Source organism: Argiope bruennichi, chromosome 3, assembly GCF_947563725.1.
Source record: "Argiope bruennichi chromosome 3, qqArgBrue1.1, whole genome shotgun sequence".
NCBI lineage: Eukaryota > Metazoa > Arthropoda > Arachnida > Araneae > Araneidae > Argiope > Argiope bruennichi.
Window position 1 is genome coordinate 946,229 of NC_079153.1, and position 25,305 is coordinate 971,533.

Sequence of the window (25,305 nt, forward strand, 5' to 3'; positions counted from 1 at the left end):
AAATAGATCTTTGAGCCTGGAATAATGCACCTCTTTGGAAATGAAATCAGTCAGGTTATCCAGAAATTTCTATAGCATCAGCATACAACTAAGATGAAACTTTTATGAGAAAAATAATTTGGTGCGATTGTGATTTTTTGGAAGCTTTATCTATTCTTACATCTTGACAAACAATATAATTTTCTGTGTTTTAAATTTTAAAATAAATTTTTATCTATTTATTTTTTATAACATAACTATAGAAATTCATCAAGAAATATTATAAATGCACTATTATTCTACAAGTAATCAAAGTTTCAGTATGCATTTATTTGTCTAATGTTATTATTATTGATTTTTGTTGTTCAGATGGAATTTATTCGTTGGGTAGATTACCCCCCCCCCTTCTTTTATCTCACTTTTATTTCACTTTACTTTTTTTGAAATCTGGAAGCTGGGAAATGGCTCATAATTTTTTTTTTTCAATTACTTCTCGAGCTTCTTGTTCTAAAGCTTTTTGGCACAACTATAAACTCCTAATGATAATAGAATTTCTTTTAATATTTCAAAAATGTAATGACATATTAATACATTGATTCTAGTTGAATTCGGATCCCTTTTGGATGAAGCCGTTCAGAAATGATAGTTGGTTTGCATGATTCTTTGATAATTGTAGTGAAATATATGAAAGGATAGGTTGCTTAGCATTATTCTTAGAAACTGAAGAAGTTTTTAAAACATATTGATTATTCTTATAACTAGAAATGAATTTTTGATTCAGATGTGTAGATGGAAGAGAAATTGTAAAAACTCGAGATGATGTAATTAGGTTTAGAAAAAAAAAGTTCCATTGAATATGATAAGTGGATCATTTATAAATACTTATTAAAAGTTAAAATATGATATAAACGAGATTGGATCGCCAACTCACTCATCATTATTTAAGAGCTTTGCTTTTGCCTTTATATTTTTGATAACATTTTTCTATTTCTTAGTCCTTCTTCTTTCTTTATAAAGTTTCATCTTTCATTCTCTTCATTTTCTAATGACTAATGACGAATTCATTCCCATACTTTCTAAGGGAAGAAATAAATGAGAAGGATCTTGATAAGCCCTCATAGCAAATAATGAAGGCATTTTTTTAAGCATAAAATTCATTTCGATTGAATAAATCTCATTTTCTTAAATGTAACCATATGCTTTCTCTTTATATTCAAGCCGTGTAAACACCAACCCACATATTAAAGAGAAGCGCCATAAATTACGTGATCGGGATATGAATGATATGAAGTGTCAAAAACGCTGGATTTTTGGCGATTAAGCGTCAAAATATGGGCCTCAAATGTCAAGCTGATCAAACAACGAGCCTACGCACGGAAGGAGTGGGTGAAGATGCACCCGGGTGTCCGTTCGAGCAATCAGAGAGGGTGCTGAACGTTTTACGCTCGTAAAAGAAACTAGTTCTGGACTCTGTTGATGACGGAATAAAATGGTTTCTGTATTCCTGGGCGGAATTTTCGAATCGAATTCGATCAGGGCTTTACTCGCATTTTGTTTTCACTTCAATGAAAGAAGAAATGCGTGCGATTTTCTTTTTCTTTCGATTGCCCTAACCATGTCAGAGCATAAAAATTGGGGCATTCTGAATTGATATCCGAGCTCCTTAAATGACGAAAAAGAGATTCCTTGATTTGGATATTTATGGTTTTTGTAACTTCGATGAAGCTTACTCAGATACCGAAACGCATGAAATTCTGAGAATATAGGAGTGAAAATAATAATAATAACAGTAAAAATTAAGTTGACGTAGACATAAATATTAACGACTTTTCATGAACTGACATGCTCATCAAATCACTCAAATTTTATTTTAAAATTGCTATTAACTAAAAACCTTAAATAATTAAAAATGAAAAAATCACTTAAAAAACTTCAATAGCTCAAATGCCTCTTACATTAATACAATAGAATTGATATAAATATCCCATTATTTCCTTTTTATGCATATGTTTAAATGTTTTTGTATACCGGGTGCTGCATAAATTCATGCAAACTTCAAAAAATCATAATAAAAAAGGTAATGCTCGAAAAAAATTGCGGTTTGCGGGAATATGTTCAGAGAACCTTTGGATTTTGTTATTTACATTAAAAAAATGTATTTAAAAATGATTGATAGATGGCGCTCACACGTCATATATCCGAGACGGTTTATGCAAATCAGCATAGCTATAAAACACAAGACTGGAAATGGATCTGCCATTCGACGCCAGTAGCATGCTATCGCTACCGGATCGAGCATTAGTGGTGAAATTGTTCTATAAGAACGGTGAATCCGCGACTAAAGCATTGCGACAGTTACGGATGGTGAAAGGAATTAAGGCGAAGAAAAACCCAACTTCATTGAATGGGATATTGAATTCAGTCCGCCGTTTTGAGGAAACGGGAAGATTAGAGGATCGTCCACGAAATGGCAGACCATCCGTCAGCGCTGACCGCATCCCTGTATCCAAAGGGTTATGAGAAATGTGGCAGCCGAGACTTCAACGAGGAGTTGCAGTGCACGTGAAGCTGGTAAAGTAACAGGAATTCCGGAAAGGTCGATCCGACGCATTCTGCACGAAATCTTGAAACTGCATCCGTACAAGATAGAGGTTCACCAGTTGGTGCCAGCTGATTGTGAGAAAAGACAAACCTTTGCAACATGGGTGCTCGCACAAATGGAACGTGACCCAGAAGGGTTACTGAACATCATGTGGACAGATGAATCCCAATTTTCATTGGATGGTGACTTCAATACGCAAAACAGTCGAATCTGGGCGATATCAAACCCTCGTGTGTACATGACCAAATCACTACATTCTCTGCATGTGACTGTTTCGTGCGGTTTGACTGCGTCGTTCATTCTAGGCCCTTTTTTTTTTAAGAGAGTTGTCCTGTATCCGGTTGGAAAACCTGTTCCGTCACTGCAGAAGGCTGTCTTAGGCTTTTGCATGCCCACGTTATGCCTGCTTTGCAGCAAAGACGTGCATTCTTCCGTCAACTTCATGCATTCTTCCGTCAACTTCATGGTGCCCGCCCCACGTTGCTAGTTCCGTTAGACATTTCTCCTAGACACATTCACTGAGGACAGAGTGATAAGCCAAGGATGTAAGAATGTGTGGCCCTCACGATCGCCAGATCTTGCTCCAGCAGACTTTTGGTTGTGGGCATACCTAAAGTCTCGTGTCTACCGGAGCTCTCCTGCCACTTTGATGGAACTGGAAGATGCCATTCAATTGGTCATTGGTGGCATCGATGCCGACATGTTACACGCCTCACTTGCTTTACACCTTGTGGTGGCGGTCATGTTGAGCATCCTTTGCTTTAAAATAAAATGTACTATAATGTTGCTGTGCTCTTTTTTCCTGATTTTCATAAATCGCCTCGGTATGACCGTGTGAGCGCCATCTATCGGTCATTTTTAAATACATTATTTAATGTAAATATCGAAATCCAAAGGCTCTCTGAACATATTCCCGCAAACCGCAATTTTTTTCGAGCATTACTTTTTTTATTATGATTTTTTGAAGTTTGCACGAATTTATAACGCACCCGGTACTATTATCTTCAGGATTTTTTTTTCTACTTGGAATAAGTTGAATGTAATCGTTCGTTTTTTAGATGTTGTGTGCTTCAATTGCGATATTTTTCTTAGAAATATTTTAATAATAATTTGAGTTATTTCAACAGTTTTGTTCCTTTTTTAAATTTATTTTCTAATCTAATTGGGATGTGACATAAATTCGTATGTTAAGAAGGGAGAATCAAAGATAAGTTGAAATACATATTTATAAGTATTTCATTGTATAAAATATATTTCAATGTATAAATATGAAATATGTACGAATTTTTATTAATTGTATATAACGAAACTTTAAAAAAATAAAAATGAGACGAGCGTTTACCGGCACTGTAGTAATGCAAATTTTCTTTGGCTTAAATTTTTTAAAAAGATATTTATAAGCAGAATAGTGCCAGAAAATCAACACACTTTATTAAAAATTTATTAAGTCAGGATTTTAAGCTTATATAAAATTTCAAACATTTTTTTGATAACTATATTTACTGAGATAATTTTTTTTGTCGTTGATTTATTTTTCAATTTCCTAACTTTCTCATTTCAGAGAACTATTAATTTTTTGGGTTTTTTATATCTAAATATCTTTTTAAGATTATGAAAATTAGAATGAATTTTGATACACTGAAAAAGCATTTTTGAAATATTTTCGTAATTTGCCTAAAACTACGAACAATAAATGTTATTCTGGGGACATCAATCACTTTATACAGTATTGTGTAGTTTCAGTTCGCTATGCTGAATTATTCAGGATGTGGAAACTCATTTGAAATTCTTTAGAGTAAAAATTACACTTGTGTTTCTAAGCAAACATTTCTAAGTAATTTAATTTTGGTTAAAAATTGCCCAGAAAATATTTCAAATTCTTTTAATATCAATCAAACACTGTTTTTGTATTTTTAGTTCATGAAACCGATATCACGAATATTTTACAGTAAAAAGTAATGTTTACTTTTAGTAAAAATATCGGAAGTTATATTGTAGGCGATATCTATTTGTAAATAGAAAAGTTTTTTCCCATAATTCTCTTTAAACAGGTGTATAAAATTATTATAAATATCACCGATTTCATGCAATCCTGAAACATCGTTCTCCCCAAAGATGTTTCCCGTCCGTTTGTAAAAATATTAATTTAAACGAAACCTGAGATTGCTTGTAAAGAAAGCAAAAATTTCCATTTCAATCAAACGAATAAACGAACCATTTTTTGTGGATTTCCATAAAGGCCTACCAAACAAGACAGAATTAAAAAGACACCCGACTTCGAGCAGCGGCGTTTGGAGGCTTTGAGTGTGGTTTTTTTTTCGACTTTGCCACGTAGAAATTAATATAAAATACTCTTACAAGCAGCATGATCGTCTATTACGCAGCGTATCTCTACTTCTGAAACCGCGCGTAGATAAGGTTATTTTATATAGCTGGTGGAATATTTTAGAACATTCACCAGTAAATTTTAATTCACCCAGTAATTAAATTATTTAAAAAATTAAATAATTTAAGTTTATTTTTAAATAAGCAATCAAAATTTGAAATGATTCCAAACGATTCCAGCACGGATGTTGATAACCAAACGGATGTACTCGAATTTAGTAGAAACTTAAAGTTAATAACAATTTAAATTTCAGCTCAATATTCTTAGTATCTTTTACATGTCTTGTGATTCACTTCCAAATCTATATGTCCATTTATTTTTCGTATTCGATTGATCCAATAAAAAGTCAAAAACTAAACGATTAAACTAAAATCGATGAAAATTATCTTGTTTGGGAAGCTGGTGAGAGAAAAAAGATTTTTCGAAACCTTCATTACTTAAGTATCAAAAGAATGCTTCATCTGCAAGTTCAATGAAATATAAAGAAGTAAATAAATGGTGTAGAAAGGAATAATAATCAAATTATTATTTCTAATAATGTGAAATAAACATTCGATTTCTTTTTGAAAAAGATATTACTATAAAATGCAGACAGAGTTTCCACTTTTTTCCTATTTTAAACTTAGTAATAGCTTAGACTTAAAGTAGTTTTTAACACTTATCTGAAAAAATATTAAAACTTAAAAAAAAATAATAATAAAAGCTTGAAAATATAAGGAATTTTATACTCCTTAATTTGATATAAGTCTGTAGTGTGAAAATTGAGGAGGTTTTAAGATATTCAAGGAAAAACTAAAATGTTGCCAAGAAACATCGCTGCAACATCGGTACCAATGTTTACAGAGGGTGTTGCCAAATTCGAAAGGTAAATTTAGAGAAGTGATAGTAGGCATTAAAGAAATTAAAAATCATTATAAAACATAGGGTCGCAGGAGACGTTTTTTCTGTGAAAATCGCAAAAACAGACATCGAAGGGACAATTAGCCTTGCGAAGAGAATGGCCCTAAGAATGCAAAGATTTAGAACAAGGTAGTCGAGAAGAAGTTTTCTCGTATCTAAATTTTCCATGCGTTCGAGGAATATAAAAGATGCGATCATTGCAGAATTGATGGTTCGAGGAATATAAAAGCAGCTTATATTCATTAAAGAGCAGTGCAGAATTGATAGTCGATAAGTTTCATTCGCAAAAACATGTTAGATTTCGCGAATGACGAATACGCGGATATGCATTTAATTTACGATCGAGCGAATGGCAATGGACGGCTAGCACAAAGAATATACCAATAGCAATATCCGAGTAGGCGTTGTCCACACCATAGCATCTTTGCAAATATTTATAGACGGTTGCGGGAGACAGGATCCTTCAAAATAACGAGGCCAAATGCAGGGCTCGAACGCCTCAGTGACACAAAGTACCTTGTTTTCTTGCAGCACGTCCTTCCGGATTTACTGCAGGAAATACCGGCCATTGCACACCAGAACATGTGGTTAATGCATGGTGGTGCACCAGCGCATTTTTTGAATTCTGTGCGTAACTAACTAGATGATACATATCATGGGACGTGGCGGACCTGTTGATTGGCCTCCAAGTTCCTCGGACCTTAATCCCTTGGATTTCTTCTTCTGGGGCCATATAAAATATCTTGTTTATCAGACACCTTTGGATACATTGAAAGATCTCTTAGCACGGATCGTCGTTGCTGCTGGAGAAATCGCAAGCATACCTGATATATTTGAGCGCGTCCGGTGGTCCTTTAAACGTCGGTGTCGATTGTGTAATGACCTTCGCGGCCGCAACATTGAGCAATTTTTATAAAAGTTTCTCATCGTCTCCTTTCTTATGTTAAAATGTCTGTGCTGCAAATGTATGCTGTATCTGTATTCCAGCAAATAAATTTTCCCCGCCGTTTGCGAGTTTATATTTCTTTGAAAATTCTTACCGCCTTTATACCTACTATCACTCCTCAGAATTTTTAAAAAGAATTTTGCAACACCTTCTGTAAACATTGGTGCCGATGTTGCAGTGATGTTTCCCGGCAAACATTTTGGTTTTTCTTGAATATCTTAAAACCTCCTCAGTTTTCACACAACAGACTTATATCAAATTTAAGAGTATAAAATGACATATATTTTCAAGCTTTTATTTTTCTTAAAGTTTTAATATTTTTGAAGATAAGGGTTCTAAACTACTTTTTCGTTTTCAATAATTTACGATCCTCTTCATCAAATCGGCATGTTACTTACATGAAAAATAGCCTCTTAGAATGTGCTTTCACTTAAAAAAAATTCATAGTTGAAACACCTTTAGTTATTTTTTTTATCAATTTTTTACAGTTCCCAAAAGTTTGCCGATTCCCTATATTTTGGCGATTTTCACCCCCCTAAACGTCGTTTGGGACCCTATGTTGCATGGTGATTCTTTATTCTCTTGATACCTACTGTCACCCCTTTGAATTAGTCGGTCGAATTCGGCAACACCCTGTATATATATATATATATATATATATATATATATATATATATATATATATATATCTTCTGCGTCTTTTGTTCGTAAAAAAAAGCGATATATATATATATATATATATATATATATATCGCTTTTTTTTTACGAACAAAAGACGCAGAAGTCGTAGATAACAAAAATATTTGCTGTGAGCATCCGAAATATTTTCATATTGAACAAGTTTTATATATATATAAATATTCAAGAGTCAAACATCAAATTAATTTCATATTAGCGAAAGTAGTTAATTCCCTCCAACACAATCACTAACTAAGATTTAATAATTATAATAATCTAAATGCTTAAAAGAATGAGGGAAACCATGTCCCCAACCATTGGTCTGATTTTGCCGGTTTCACGTGAAATCTTATGATCTCTGCATATTTCACTAAGAGTCGTCCTCCTCACTCCCTTTTCGAGAATTATCGAAAATAGGAGCTTCACCACATATTCTCTGTGGAGAATCTTTCAATAACATGCGCCAGCCAAAGTTTCTGAATCGACGTCGATAAATTTAGATCGTATGGAAGCTCATGCCCTCTACGTATGTCATAAAGGGTCTCCTCCCTGCCTTTCCCAGTGATATTGAAAAAACAGAAATCTTCGATGTTACGTTCGTTAACACCAACCATAGTTCAATTTCAAAACGTTTTATTTCATATGGAAACTCGTGACATGAAATCAAGGGTCGAAGCCTCTCCCCACCTTTCTCCGTTTTCGGAGGAAAAGCAATTACTCAACTTCACTGTACCTTCTCTGAGGAGAGAGTCTTGACAGGCGTATATCGAAAGTTTTTATTTCGTATGAATGTCCTCGATCCTGTGATACGTTATCAATGGTCGTCGATTCAATTCACCAACATTTTGAAAAATACTGTTAAATGGCACAGTCGTCAGTCTCAACAACTTGAATGATTTCGCCTATTTTTTTCCATTTTTGGTCAGTTTGAAATATAGCTAACAAATTAGAATCCTGCATCGTTATTGGTCAAGTTTAACTATATTTGAATTATACCTTTGTTGTGATATGAAGTAATTCAAGAATATTGACTGGCATGAGTAAATTAACATTATTAAGGTTACCCACCTTTGGTGATCATACTGGTGATATTAATATAGTCATGTCGACTCATTTTGATGAAAGGCATCTTATCAAAATAAGCACTATTTTAAATTATGACTGCATTCTGCCATTCTTGCAAATTGGTGAAATTAATTAGGGATGAAATCGATCCAGTTGTTTAATTAGGGAGCTCTGTCTAATTTTTTTAATAATACTTCTCGGAACTAGATATGGGAGGGATAGATCTGAAGATAGTGAGGAATCATGCGCTTTCGTATAAAATTCAAATTGGATAGCTCATTGAGTGATTATGACTGACAAACGCTGTCAAGGACTTTCCAAACAGAGCAATTAAGTAATAATTTTGAAATATCTCTGGGAAATAAATGATGGTTGAGAGAAAAGCATCATATGTTTGATATGGAAGTCGTATGACCGAAATAATTTCAGTAGTTTTAGCTGGGGGTAATGTATGTTTAATTTGGCCTATTATTTACAATGAATAGATGAAGGCGGATGGTTATTATCATTACAAACTGATTTAGAAAAAAATAGCCGTGCAATGAATAAATCCTTTGATAACTAAAAGTATTATAAATGATTAAAATTCGCAAAAAGCAGAAATATGAAGACATGAATTTAACAGCATTGATTTCAGAATCAATGATGCGACAATTCGAACAGTCATTTGGACTCCGTTACGGAAGGACGCAAATTTGAGGAATCCTTCTGTTGCATGTAAGAGAAAAGTTCATTTATTTCTGAACTTCTGTTTCGCTGATTGTTGGGAATCGAAACGCTTCCAATCATGTGTGGAAGAGTATGTCGAACTTTTGATGATAACTTGAGAAGTACTCTTCAAGCTGGGTTTAACAAAACAAAATAATATTTAACAAATGCTTTGTGGGTTTCTATTTTAGTGGGGGCTGTGCTTGACATTTTTCAAATCTTTTCATGGAATCGTTTTAATAGGCGATCGATTTTACAGCTTTGTCATGTTTCCCCACGGCAAACGTGAAGATAAAATGACACAGCCTCTCTTTTCAAGCTGATTGGATATCTCAATTTCGTGACAAATAAATTGGAACAATGTGTTATTCTCATTTCCAATATGGCCCGGGAAAATATAAAGGGATTCCATTTCAAGTTATGGATATTTAGAATTTCTATAGATAAACGAGTAATATATTACAATTTTGTGACTATTATAGATATGTGAAGTTTTTGTTTTTTGTTTTTTTAGTCGATTAAACTACCTGAATGCCTTTTATCTTAATATCTAAAAGTATGAAATCAATGCAAAACATATTTATATTATGTTTTTCTACAGAATTAAATTTTAGCCGTTTTTAAATAATTGCAAGCAATTTCATTAAAGTGGTAAGAGTACTATTACTAAATTGAGAGAGTTTAAAGCAATTTTATTAAAAATTTTAAGTTAAAGGACGATGTGTCGCCGAATGCAGCAAAATGATACTAGTTAAAAAATGCCCTGGAAGTTATTATTTGGCTATAATTACACTTTTAATAACTTCCCAGCCATAAAGTTTTGGGAATAGAAAGGAAACAGAAGAAAGGAATTAAAATTTTTTTTTTTTATTATTCATTTATTTTTATAGAAGGGAAGCGGTATTTTGATGTTTGTCATGGGTACCATTTTCAGCAGATATGCCTCTGAAAGATATGCCTGTTGTTTTACTGCCCAGTAAATCAGTTCAAAAAGACATTTTCTAAACATTTTGAACTGATTACTTCCTTTTTTGAGAGATGGAATGTTACGAAACAATGATTTAAAATGAAAAATACAAAAATGGAGAATTTTTTCCCCACTGTATGATAGTAAAATTCATTTTGATGTCAAAGTTATCGAATATACGCAAAGCATTCGTGTAGTATGTTTAATAACTACACAAATATATAATGAATTTTTAATATGTATTCAGCTTAAAAAATCTCACATTTGTAGCCGAACGAAAGCGATTTCTCGAACGCTTTCTTGAAAGTACTTTTTTTTAGGGATATATAACTGCTGCACACTTTTGCATATCATTTCCAGTTGCAATAAAACAGCACGCTTAATACTGTCTTCATTTTTATAATAAACAATATTTATCGGAAAATGTATTGCTATCTGGTGGGCCTAATGGATAAACATATTGGCTAATGAAATTTTAAAAAATTAGGCTAAATAATTAATGACAGAAAAAAACGAAATTCGTAACAATTTTGTTTATTAAGTGAAAATATTTGTATATCACAGGAACTGATTTCGTTTCACATATGACATTATTCCCCGGGACTCGATTCTCCATAGTTAATAAAACCGTAAGCTAAGTTTATTCCAACGCACAGCATAGCTCCGAAAGAAATCAGCAAACCTGAGAAAAAGTATACCAATGTCAAAATAAATAGAACAACTCATTAAAAAATGATAATTTTTCATCTCAATTTGCAATTTTTTCAGGGCAAAAAAAAAAAAAAGCATCTTTAAATTTCCACATTTAAGATGTGGTAAGTACCAATGGCATATCGTGGCGCAAGGATGTCTGCTGTTTCGGAGTAGTTAATATATATTAATAAATAAACGAATTAAAAATAAAACCTATTAATCTATTTCTCATATAAACAGTAAAAAGAGTTATTGCAATTCTCCATTACGAAGTTAAAATTCAGAAAATAGTAAAAATAAATAATTTCTTTAGATAAATCTCATAATATGCTTTATACAAAATGGGCAACGATATGTCAAAAAATCATTTAGGTTGTTAAAATAAGCAACGTCTTTATATAAATGTCTTAGTATTAGCATTTGTTTAGAAAAGAAACGCATCAAATGTGTATAAATATTTTAAAACTATTTTAAATTAATAAGTTTCCTCAAGTATTCGAATTTTATCACTTCAAAAATATTCAGTATGACAATATACTTACTTACAGTTTAGTCACTCAATATTCGGATACTTACCAATCAATTTGTGTTTTAGAAATGACACTATTAACCTATCTTGGAGATTTTTTTATTCTTGGCTAATATCTGTATTCCTTTTTAAGTAAAATTCATTTCCTGAAATAAAATTTATCTGCACAGTGGGCGTTTTATATTCATGTATGTTTCGTCATTTCTATTTTTTTTTTCTCTCTCTTCTGACCGACTCTCTTGTGATGAAGCATCACATTGACTGTAAACTTTTGGATTCTTCTGGTAATTTTTTTGCATTTTCTTAGTGGAAAAATAAAAAGGAATTCAATAATATATATATATATATGTATACACATACATACATTTATAAAAAGGTTTAATTTGATAACTACTAGATGGCACCACGAATCACGAAGAACTTGTTTGATATTTCGTTTATGCAATATTTATGACCGATAGATGGCGACAGGAAGAAACTTAAAACCAGACTTGTACAATTACTTGGAAATATTATATATATATTTGAAGATATTTTATACAGGAATATATATTCTTGGATAGAACTATCATTTTTTGTTTAAACAGATAAAAAATACATACATATAATATTTTTTAATTTCTGTTTAAAAAATATAATTTTATAAAAATTTTTTCTAAATATAAAATAAATTTTAAAATAATAAGAATCACAGTACGGATTAACATCATAAATATCACATAGAATTGATTTATTTTAAAATAGCCGCCTTTGGCAACCAGTTGGTTCGCCAATTATAAGGTTCATTAACATTTTCAATCAAATATTTTATGTGACTTCTCTTTTAATAGCTTCTTCATCAAAATGCTTTAAGTCTCTAATTTTGATAGCCATTTAATTCATTCATAATATTATAAATGCCTTAAGCCATAATGCACTATTATCTCTCTAATTTTTTGTCAACTCTCATAAAATTGCAACTTTAATTTAAAGTGAAAATGATTAAACTGCAATTAATACATAAGAAAAAAAAATATTTTTTTACTGAAACCAAGCATTTTTTTTTTTTTTTTAATATCAATACTGATAGCTGAGTCGCTCAGTATTTAAAACTTATGTGCACTACAGAATAAATTTCATAATTTATGTAATATCTCAAGAATTATTCATCAAAAATTTTCAGATCCATCATAAAATTCAGTTTTTAGTTTTATTTTCAAAAGGATTGAACTGATGTGAATTACAATATTTCATTTTTTTCGGTCTATTAATATATTTTAAAAAATTATGAAGTCTAAATTTTATACAGTCATTTGATCCTAAACAATCATATTTTGCGAAATATTCTAGAACACACCAACTTTTAAATAAATGAATGAACGTTTCTATCTTCTACTATCAAATCGATCGATTTATGAAGTTTTGAATAGATTAGAATAGTTAGTTTATGAATAGTGTAGAACAATCATCATTTGCATAATCTTCGGCCAATCAGCATCCAGGAACTCTGAGCGCTAAGTGGGGTATCAACTTTGAAACGATCGATGAAGTGGTCTAAAATCACCCGCTTTTATTGAATAGTGATATTCAAATTTTTAAAAATCAGTCAGTTTTAGTGACTAATTTAGTTGATTGGAGTGCAACTCTTTTTGTATAAAATATTAGCATCTCAAGAGTATTTTGTTAAATATGATTCACAGAGCAGAGGGTTCTTGATAAAAGCTAAATATTCGATATTTATTAGAGCATTTATAGACTCAAGTTACATATTATATTATTATTTACTTCATTTATATCATTTTAATGCATGCATTTCAATTATTAAAAATTTACAAATTAGCCGTTGCGCCCTGAATTGAAAGGATATATATTAAATCTTGTGTGCCTTAAATAAAGCTGATTTATTGAATTAGGAATGTCGATATTGTAAGAGATCATAGAAAACTTTGCCTTTATTTTATTTTTTAGGAAGTATTATTTTTTCTAATTTATTTTATTTCATACAAACGCGTTCTGAACAATCGTACTTTTCTAGATTTGCAATAATATTTCACTCATTTTTTAAAATTTAAACTTTTGTCAATAGGATGGCTCCTCGTTAATAAAAGCAAATTTTTTCCATCCAAAAAGGAATCTGATTTATAGGTTAAAATATTGGTATCATTAATAAGATAATTTTTGAACTTAAAATTCATGTAAAAATTGTTTTTGTGCGATAGTATTTTCGGAAGTTATCGCAAAAAACAACAACAACAACAAAAAAAAAAACACGCAGAATTTTTGTTTAATTTTTAATTAATTAAAATTTTAAGTAAAAATTAAAAAAAAATCGCTCCGAAGTGCATATTTCTGACCTTTTAAGTTATACATGTGCCAAATTTAGTAGCAGTAGGTCGAACGGTCTGACCTGTAGAGCGCCAACACACACACACACACACACACACACACACACACACACACACACACACACACACACACACACACACACACACACACACACACACACACACACACACACACACACACACACACACACACACACACACACACATCTTTATTATGAGCATAGATTTAGATATAAAAATAATTTTTTTTTCTTGAAGGTCAATACCACATTTATGAAACAGTTAATCTTTTTGGATGTGAAGAAATATTTCTATGAAAATGTTTCATTTCCTTTTAGCCTCGACTGAGCGATCAGAGTGGATAACCTGTAAACAATAAACTATCTACGTTTTAAACTAAATTAATTATATTGCTGTCTTAAGCGCCACAGAAAACTTTTCCTCGCATTCATTTCTTTTAAGAAAAATATCACGTTTCAGATTTATTCCATTTCATATAGACACGTACTGGAAATTAATATTCTCTAGGTTTAATTTGCAGCAATATTTGACTTATTTTTTAATTTCAGCTTTTGCCACTTTAATGGCACCACGTTGATAAAAGCTAATTTTTTACAATGCAAGCGTAATATACTCGTGCAGCTTAAATTTTTATTTTTATTTTGTGCAAAATAAATGATGAAAAATATAATTAAATTAATTTTTAAAAATTCATTAAAAATAGAAATTTAATTTATTGGTTAAAACATTAGCATCATTGAAAAGATAATTTTTTATGTAAAATATTTTTGGAAGTTATAGTGAAAAAACTTAAAAATTTCACTTAATTTTTAATTAATCAAAATTTTAATTAAAAATTCAAAAAAAAAGCTCCGAGGTGCATAATCCCGAGCTCCAAAGTACGATGATTGGAACTTTAATAGTAGCAACTATTTATTTACATGGAATACAAAAGTGATTCATGTCGCCATGTTTTACAGATCTTCAATATAGTCGCCAGCATTGTGTACAACCCGTTCCCAACGATGTGGAAGTCGCAGAACACTTGTAGCAGTGCCTATTCTGTTGATAGTTCGAATGGACCTGTCTACTGCCGCAAGAATCTCTAGAATAGTTTTGAAGCGAATGCCACGAAGTGGTTTCTTCATCTTAGGAATTAAGTCAAAATCACAAGGACTTAGATCTGGGGAGTATGATGGATAGTAAAGTATTTCCCAGCCCCATCGATCAAGTAAATCAGCCATAGCTTGCGCTGCATACGACCGAGCATTGTCATGCAAAATGATAGGGACGTTCTGCAGAAAGTGTCGCCGTTTTTTTTTCTCAAAGCTGGTCTAAGATGGTGCTCCAAAAAGTGAGCAGTAATACTGCGCATTGACAGCCTGCTGTGGGGGAACGGTTGGCGTTAGGATGACACCATCACAGTCGTACACGAGAATCAGCATAGCTTTCACATTGCTGGGGTTCTGAAGAAATTTCGAATTTCGAGGTGACCCATAATGACGGCATTCGATTGATTGGCGTTTCATTTTTGGCTGGTACGATCTGACCAAGTTTCATCCAGCTTAATGATACGGTGTAAAAACGCCTCTCCTACGCACTCATAGCGCTCCAGATGGATTCGAGCAGCATCGTATCGTAGCCCTTTCTGCATTTACGTCAAATGATGTGGAATCCATCGTGAAGCAGTTTTTTTCATGCCCAGGCGTTCCTTCAGAATGTGCAGCACAGTCGTATGCACAAATCCTGTCTGTCGGGCCAGCTCACGTATGGCTTGGCATCGATCACTGTCCATTCGTGCGGCAACAGCATGCACTTCTGCTTCGCTGACACTAGGACGACCTGGCCTATGCATGGCTGCCACATTTTGGCGTCCTTCATTGCAGGCTTTTACTCATCTTGCAACAGTTCTGTAAGCTAAAGCAGATTTCCCCGCAATCCTCTTGAAACCCTACATGACATTGTTCCGCTGCATGACCTCTGGCACATTCAATTTTTATCCAATTTCGTTGTATTTGTTTTGAAAACATCCTGACAACACTTACTTTAGACCGCAAGTTGATACAAGGATCAGTTCTTCGTGTCACTCCGGATGCGCGTGACGTAGGAAGGACGAGTCTTTTTGTTGAGAGGCTAGGTAGGTATGTAGCTAACGTGTAGTATACGTAACATTCTTTGGTTTTGTTACGTAGCGTTTTTGCAGCAGTTTTGCCACTATTAAAGTTCCAACCCTCGTATATATGTGCCAAATTTCGTAGCTATAGGTCAACATCTACACACACAGCACCGTTGTTTACAGAGGGTGTTGCCAAATTCGAAATATAAATTTAGAGAAGTGATAGTAGGCATTAAGGAGATGAAAAATTATCATAAAATATATTGTCGCAGGAGTCGTTTATTCTGTGAAACTCGCAAATACAGACATTAGAAGAGACAATTAGCCTGGAGAATGGCCCTATGAATGCGAGGATTTGGAACAAGATAATCGAGAAGAAGAAGTTTTCTCGTATGTAAATTTTTCATGCGTTCGAGAAAAATAAAGGCAGCTAGCATTGCAGAATTGATGGTTCCATGAGTATAAAAGCAGCTTGCATTCATTAAAGAGCAGTGCAGAATTGATAGTCGATAAGTTTCATTCGTAAACAACATGTTAAATTTCACAAATGACGAATACGCGGATATGAATTTAATTTACGATCGAGCGAATGGCAATGGACGGCTAGCAGAAAGAATATACCAAGAGCAATATCCAAATAGGCGTTGTTCACTTCACAGCATCTTTGCAAATATTGATCGACGGTTCATGGAGACAGGACCCTTCAAAATAACGAGGCCAAATGCACGGTAAGAACGCAGTGTGTACACACCTGAAACAGAAAACCGAGTTTTGCAGAGTTTTGCCGATACCCCATTGACAAGCACGCGATCAGTTACAGTTGAATTGTGTATTCGGCACGCTGAATACTTGGTGCCACACAGGAAGATGCACTTTTTCCTGCAAGAATTTGTAGAAGAAGAATCCCTTGGATTTCTTCTTCTGGGCCACATGAAATCTCTTGTTTATCAGACACTTTTGGATACAGTGGAAAATCTCATAGCACGGATAGTCGTCGCTGCTGGAGAAATCGCAAGCATACCTGATATATTTGAGCGCGTCCGGTGGTCCTTTAAACGTCGGTATCGGTTGTGTAATGACCTTCGCGGCCACAACATTGAGAAATTTTTATAAAAGTTTCCATTGTCTCCTCTCACACTAAAGTCTTTCTTATATTAAAATGTCTGTGCTGTAAATGTATGCTGTATCTATATTCCACTAAATAATTTTTCACCATCGTTTGCGACTTTATATTTATTTCTTCGGAAATTCGTATCGCCTTTTTTCCTATTATCACTCCTCAAAATTTTTCTGTAGAATTTTGCAATACCTTCTGTAAACATCGGTGCCGATGTTGCAGCGATGTTTACCGGCAAACATTTTAGTTTTTCTTGAATATTTAAAAACCTCCTCCGTTTTCACACTACAGACTTATATCAAATTAAAGAGCATAAAATTCTTCATATTTTCAAGCTTTTATTTTTCTTAAAGTTTAAATATTTTTGAAGATAAGGGTTTTAAACTATTTTTTTCGTTTTCAATAATTTTGACCCCCTGGTTCATCAAATCGGCATGTTATTTACATGAAAAATAGCCTTTAAGAAGCCTTTTCATGTTGATTAATTAAATATGTTGATTGATTAAATAATTTTATTTTTGTTTTATTGTAAACCATTTGACATCATTCATTACCACCATGCCAAATGATAGTAATCACCAAATGTCTGTATCCGAGGTAAGATGTAACGGCCGACTATTTTGCTGGTTCTAAAATCAACAAAACTTTTGAATGTTTGCTTGATACTGCTATGAGTGAATAGCTAAGTTACAAAAGAAGTAGCTGTATTCAAGGAATCGATACTTCTTTTAAAAATATGAACTTTTTCTCGGAAATTGTTATAATTAACTCCTGTCTCTAATATCAAATTTCATTCGAATTCATGAAGAGATGAATTCGAACTGATGAATCAAGCGATAAATTACATGAGGTTCAAATAAATAAACAAATGGATTTTCAGTTTTTATATATGAAAATAGGGAAATCTTATTCAAAGAGTGCTCTATTATACGTTAAATTAAAAAATCATAAAAAAAAACCCTTTTAACATCAGCCGTAATGAATTAAAGATCAATCTTAATTAATTCAGTATTTTATATTACATTTTGGAATCAAAATCAGAAGTTGAAAATAGTTTTATTTTCCTTAACTTAAAAATGCATGACTTTTCATTTTTTACGAGAAAAATACGTGTTTTGAATAGCTGAATTATTAAAAAGATTTTAGTTCATTTTTTTGGTGAAATCTTAACAAAACAAATGAAATGGGCTAGTTGGCTACATTGAGAATTAAATAATATCCCAGGGACATAAATCACGTTATAATAATTCTGCAATAAAAATTAAAATCCCTTTTTAGCAATGCATTTTTTTAACGATGGAATTGAAATATTTTGATAGTGATTATGGCCCATGATAGCTAATTTTTTAGAAAACTCAGTCACTTATAAATAAACACAAAATGATCTTGGACTGCTTCACCATTGCTTTATTTCCAAAATTGACAGGAACACACATTAAAGGGTTATGTCATTTGGTCACTTAATGGCGCTACAAAATTAGTAGGCGGAGCGTTCTGATGACTTATTGGCGCCAATAATAGTATTTTTATTGGTAGAATTGTTCATACAACAGATACTGTGGTCTTATTCCAAATTTCCAGTTTAAATCTAATTCTAGTTCCGCTCTTGTCATATATCTGCAAATGTTTATCAAGACGCATTTGAAAAGGGATTTCCAATCGCTCGTTGGTGGCTTTGAGACAATCATGGAAAGCTTATAAATGCAAATAAAAATGTGACTACATGATGCATCGAAAGGTTAAATTTCAAAAAACAAGAATTTTTGTTTGTTTCAAATAAGAATTTTTAAAAGAATATTAATCACTGGCAGTGAAAGACGTGGCAGGCACATCGGAATGCTTTTGTTGCAGAATCGCTGCTACACAAGCTACAAGACGTGCTACAGTTAGCTAGCAATTGTCACAGAAGTAAAAACGATGTTTGCGTCCCGCTGACTGAGAATGTTTGTTGGAATACAGTTTATAGGAGCATAGTCTTTGGCTGAAAATTAATTTATTTAGTGGGTATAAATACTTCTCCGATTTCCATAAGGTATCGGATACATTGTGTGACTTTTGTCTGATTACACATGCCAAGAAAAGGAGAAGGGGTTTAAATAAATTGTTTAAGAAAAACTAATATCTTCTAATACTATATTGACGATATGTCCCATCGACTGCAAATTTTTACTTAACTACCGATATTGGAAAACCAACTTACAGAATAGCGTCTAACCATATAACAATATCTGCATAATACTTTTTTGATTACGACTATCGTTCTTGCATGTAAATAAATAATATTCACTCAAATACTATAAAAATAGAATCCCCCAATTCTATATAAACGCGAAAAGAGAGAGCCTCACCCCTCATCAGGTTGTACTTCTCCGTTGTCTCTGGCAGCAGCTTTGTAATAGAAAAAGGTAAGACGTATGAGCAACGCGATCGTTCAATGCTATTCATAAAAATATCCCGCTACCATCAACAGATGAAATTTTTCTGAAATTTGACAATTTCAATTTGTAAATAAAAAATCTAATAAAATATTAGAATTCCAAGCCATTATTATATTTTCTAATAAATTCTGAAAAAAAGAATACCAAATATGTATGCAAAAGAATAAATTTAAATCCTGTATATTGTATTTTATAAACGCTTAAAAGATTTTGGTTTTTATGTCGGTCGTTATTTGCTACGAAGGTAATAAATGCGAAATGTGCGATGGAGTTTATAGCATATTTATATAATCACATGACTTCTGATTCAAAAATATTAAATAGCACCGTTAGTTAATTTTTTTAAAAATATTTCAAGACGCATTCAGAAGACCTTTGCTGTCCATATATAACTTATAAAGTTCTTGTTATTAAGTGCTGCATGGAAAGACAACGAGACACAATGGATGAAGACTAGTGACAAATAAATAAGTGAATAAACCTTTATATTCACGTTCTTTTATTGTAATAAACTTCAAATGAAAAAAAATCAGGTTTTTGATTCTTTTAAATTATTTTTTTGTGTTAAATATGCAATCAAACTCCAATACATTGTAAAGTTTCTCAGCCGCATCAAGCAGTATATATGTTTCTTTAAAAAAATACTTAATTGATCTTAATCTTAGATACATTTGTTAAATGGAATGTATCCCTAAAAAATAAAACAAGCATTTATTTCCCTTATTAATGGATACACATTCCAATGGAATGCGTATGCTTCCCAGTGCAAAGTTCGCCAAATACAGTACCAAGATGTTTGAAAATAATTTGGCTTCTGTAAAGGTTAAGAATAAAAATTTACAAACATTAAATTTTTTTCACTGCCCCATTGCGCAGAAAGTTCAGTCAGTAAAATGTTGTTTTTTTTTACACTTATCTATAAGTACACAAAATCTCATTTTTGAATTAACGATAAACCTATTAAATTAAAAGGCAAATTCATTCATTTATATTATTTTTTATATTTCAGGCTGATATATGTACGAGCGTTTTGTTGCATTTTTCAAGAATAATATGTATATCACAAGAAGCAACTAAAGTCCGGAATCATGTAGAAATTCATTCATTAAACTATGAAAAAAAGATAGAAAAATATGAATAAAGTATTTAGAAAGCTTGTTCAAAAACGAACACCTTCGATATCTATGCAAAGTTCCGATTGAGCTTCGCACTTGTGACATTAAGACAAAGTTCTTGAATTCGCCAGCTAAAATTGACTGCATTTTCAAAAGACGCTTTATACATAGAAGAACGTAAACAACCCCATAAATAAAAGAAAACAAGAGGTGATATAAAAGGAAATTCGGTTGGTCCTTCAAAGGCAGTCCACTTATCAAGGAATTTAGCACCATCTTACAGCTGACGCATGGAGAGAATTGGCACCGTCTGTTTAAGACTCTATTTGTTAAAATACATTCAAAGACCAAAGAGCTCATTCAAAGCGAACTGAATATATCGGTCTCGCATTCAATGTACTGTTGTACAAGATAGGACCCAATAAAACTAAAAATGTTACACCAAATATTTGTAGAAAATTATTACTGCTGATGAGCTTCCAGCAAGAAGAATAGTTTTTTTTTTTTTGTTTGAAAATGGTTCGTTTTGACGATTCATGCACTCATCTCGTTGAAAGCGACGTTTGTCTGTCCAAATGACATTTCTGAAGAAAGAAGCATTTGATTACACCTTGAAGTGGGACTCCAATGCAGAACGCTTGGCGATCTTATTGTTCACAAATGCAATACGGATGTCAGTCATTACATTCAATTATTTGCACATTTCGTTTTTGGAGCGATGAGTCCTCAACTCATTGTTTGTGTAACAGCACGGGGACAACTTGAAAAGATAAATAAGTCAATATTTGAAATTCTGTATCTTTATATAATGCCTTCTTTTTTTTTTCCCTTGGGAAGTAAGAATTCTGCTATTTTTTATCGCTAAACTGCTCGGTAAATACATTTCCTAAACAGATTCTAGAAATGATGAAAAGGATGTTAGTATTCTTCTGCTACCAGGCCAATTTTTATGATGATATAAATCATCATTATTTCAAAATGTTTCTGAAACATGCCGCTCCATTAGAAAATTTGATTTCACTCGCAAAAATGCAAAGCAAGCGCTTTCTGTTCCTTTTTAAGTATTCTACTGCTGCTTTCAGACAGCGTCTAAATTTTCAATATAATGAATATTTGTGCTTATGCCGAAATTTGAATGTAACAAATATTTCTATCCAAATTTGCGACAGGCTTCTCTACATTTTAAAATAAGCGCCTCTCATCCAATTTTCTAGATAGAAGCGTTGTGCGCGTATGGATGAATATAAAAAAACTATTGCACTCATTGACATTTTTACACTCTTTCACTCGCATAAAAATTTATTTTTTTTAAAAATGTTTTACTGCCCATTTTTACAGAAAACAACGGATTTTCATGCCATTGCCTATCTCATTGAATGAAAACTAGAGGTACAGGTCTAAGTGCAATATTTAGGGAAATGCATGCTTGTTCTACATTTTTGAGACACTGTACATAATTTCTATATATTTGACGAATGCATTGAATGCACCATTCCATTTTCATTTGTACGTTATTATTGGTACGTTCATGTTATTATTGGAAGAACGTAATTACTCTTATTTGTAGATGTTTTAATCTTTTTAATGAAACCAGTTAAAATGAGTTTTAAATTGAAACGCGAAATTTTGTGTATTTAATTTCTTACAATTATTGATCTGACATATTCTTTTTTGTGTTTCAGAGGATATATCAAATAGTGTCAGCATATGTCCTGAAATCAGGCCGGGAGAAGATGACTTGCCAGGTAAGTTTGCCTGTCAAAGCGTCCTTTCAGAAAGCACCTTATTGATTAAAAAAATATATAATTTGCAGGATTTTAAATATCCGTGCTCTTGTTCGCGTCGATCCGTAAGATTTGTCCTTTTAATAATCTCCTTCGTAAGTGAAAGTAAGCATCTGCCAAGTCTCGATGACCAGCAGAACTAGAAACTGCCCAAAGATAATTCAACGAAACGGTACGAATCCATTTGGGTAGGAAAAAGAAAAATGTCAAAATGAACAGTAAAAGATTGGGAAACAGTTTCGACGTTTCCTTTCACAATAGTAGGATGATATTGAACCATTAAAATAGGGGCATGCATAGTGTATTGTTCATAAGGGATTTTAACCCTTTGGCTACATTTGACGTATCAATGCGTCATGCATTTGTTTGGGCAAAGACACGCATGACGTTCCGAAACGTCACTGGAATTGAGACGAGATTATTATTTCAATATTAAGTCGGAGTGCATATAATGAATAATACAAAATAAATGAATTCTTGCATAAAATCTACTGTTCTTACTTGCCAACAAAATGAAATATACTCCAAGTGCAAAAACATTTTCAAATAAATGTGTACACAAAGGGTTAATACTTATGTACGCCTTTGATAAAGTTTATGAACGTAACGTGCAAACGTAATTTAATAAGCATTTTTTAATGAAAATATTACATATTCAAAATTTTCTGCCCCCTACTTTTTTCATGTTCATTTCAGGAATAATTCAATATGCATTTTCCTTTTATATATAAATCTTAAACAATATTTACAATTTGCTACTTTTACCTAACTTTCATTTAACTTAATTTCACGAATTAAGCATAAGTACTGTATCCAATGTCTTTGTTGCACAATTTCTGAAATATATTTAGCTCTCTGTATTTTTTTCATATCCGAATTCCCTCGATCCCCGTTTCATTTGAATAAGAAGAGTTCGCCGTGAGACATATTAATTGTGATGACACGAATTCTTCCTTCCACGAAAAGGGGCCGCATTTGCTGGCGATTCAACTCAGAGTTTAAATGTCACTGCAGTGTAGAAAGCTGTTCCTTTCGGTAGAAGAAGAAAACCCCTCTGCAATCAGTAGAAAGCTCTGTGACTCTTTCTTGATCTTCCTACAATTTCAGATCTGTATCTATGTGGTTATAACTAGAAAAATAAACAATAATAAGCATGGAAAAAAAGTTTTATTTTTGTGTTTTCGATTCTTTAAAACTCATTGCATGAAATTGTTGCAAATAAGGCAATATTCGAAATCAAGGGAAAAAATGACTTTGCTTGTTGAATATGAATTGCTATTTTATTTTCACTTTCAAATCTAGAATTCTTTATAAAATATTTATTAATTAGTCTCACTTATTCGATCATTTTTAATTCGCTATATTACTTTGCAATTTATTCCTTTTTTTTTCTTCTAGAATGTTTACATTTTTTTAAATGGCTGATAGAAGCTATACAGTTAATCCTATGCATTCATTAAAAGTTCACTTTGGATTCCTGGGCATTCTTACATATTTATCCAATATTCAATAATACCGATGATTCTTCCAGAAATTCCCGACATATTATTGCGCATCAACGCCATTCCAATCACAATCAATAACTCTAACCATTGTATATTTTTTTGTTCTATTATTGTATTGCACCTTTTTTGTTGTTTCTAACTTTTTATCCTTATATTAATCTCGCTAGTTTCTTCTTCCTTCTGCGCTGCCCCGTGGTCATCATCCATCTTTCATGGCTTTCGTTTTCCGTCTTGAACTGATTCTGACGTTCGTCGCTTCACTTTTGTTTTTCGTTTTACTTTCTTCTTTCTTTCCTTTAACACTTATTTCAAAGATTTCCGCTGATAGAAATTTCTTTTGACATGACTGTTGCAAGATTTTTTTTTTCCCTTGGAGTGTCAAAAGAAAATTTTGAGTTTTTTCTCTTTTTACTTATGTATGAAGAAAGTAAAATAACTCTAAAAAATTCTCGAGATTTCGAGATTTCGATGAATCTCTCCAGTTTAGTTTCTGAGGAATATCATTTTTGGATTTATGTTTGTCTGTCTGTAAAACCGATAGCGAAAGGAATGATAGCAAATGAAATTCAGTAGGACAATTCCACATTCAAACTCTAACTGTATACAAGGATTTCAACAAAGTACGTCAAAAGTATATCTATATAAATGTCTGTCCGTGTAGATTGAACATAATGACTCAAAATATTAATGCACTAAATATATGAAATTTGGCAGGTAGTTTTATTGTATGCAATATCAAAATCCCGCCCAAGCAGAAATCAAAATATAAATAGTACTGAATAAGAGAATAAGAAAAGCATAATTAAATCTGCAGTTATTAATGACAAATCAACGTCCAGTCTTTTAGTCAACAATCAGGGTGAGGAGTTCCTTACAAATTGGAATTTCAACAAGGTTTTCAATTCCATTTCCATCCAATCAGAATGTCACTGTTGACTTTTCGTAAGTTCACACTCTTTGATAATATGCAAAATCGTACGCACTGTTTTCCCACAGAAACATTCATACTCTTTTTTAAAAAATCAGGCCGACGAGACTTAAAAGTTCCATGGCAAGTGATGTGGCTATGCATGCTATAATTGCCATCGCATGCTATAATGGCAGGTTATCAAGATTTAAATGACTTTCAACGGAGACTAATCGCTGCTGCACGACACATGGGACATAACATTTCTGAAGTAGCGATGAAATTTGAATTTTCGCGCATGTTCATTTAAAGGGTGTACGGTGAATATCAGCTTTCCGGTAAAACTTCAAATATCTGACAGCGGTGCGGCCGGAAAAAGACCTTGACATAGCGGGATCATCGATGGCTGAAAAGCATCGCTACACGAGATAGACGTTCAACACTTCCTCAAATTGCTACGGATTTGAAGATAGGGCCAACAACAAGTGTCAACCTATTTTCTATGTAACGTATTCTAATTTATATGGGCTTTCACAGCCACAGACT

At 32.6% G+C, this 25,305-nt stretch overlaps 1 protein-coding gene across 2 annotated transcripts in view; it reads left to right on the plus strand.

The window, feature by feature from the left end:
* The window catches only part of LOC129962701 (collagen alpha-3(IX) chain-like), a 167,479-nt gene that overhangs the window by 30,565 nt on the left and 111,609 nt on the right, over positions 1-25,305 (plus strand). For both annotated transcript variants that reach the window (XM_056076633.1, XM_056076634.1), the window contains exon 3: positions 22,246-22,308. In XM_056076633.1, the coding sequence (XP_055932608.1) occupies positions 22,246-22,308 (63 nt within the window). The remainder of the gene's footprint in view (positions 1-22,245; positions 22,309-25,305) is intronic.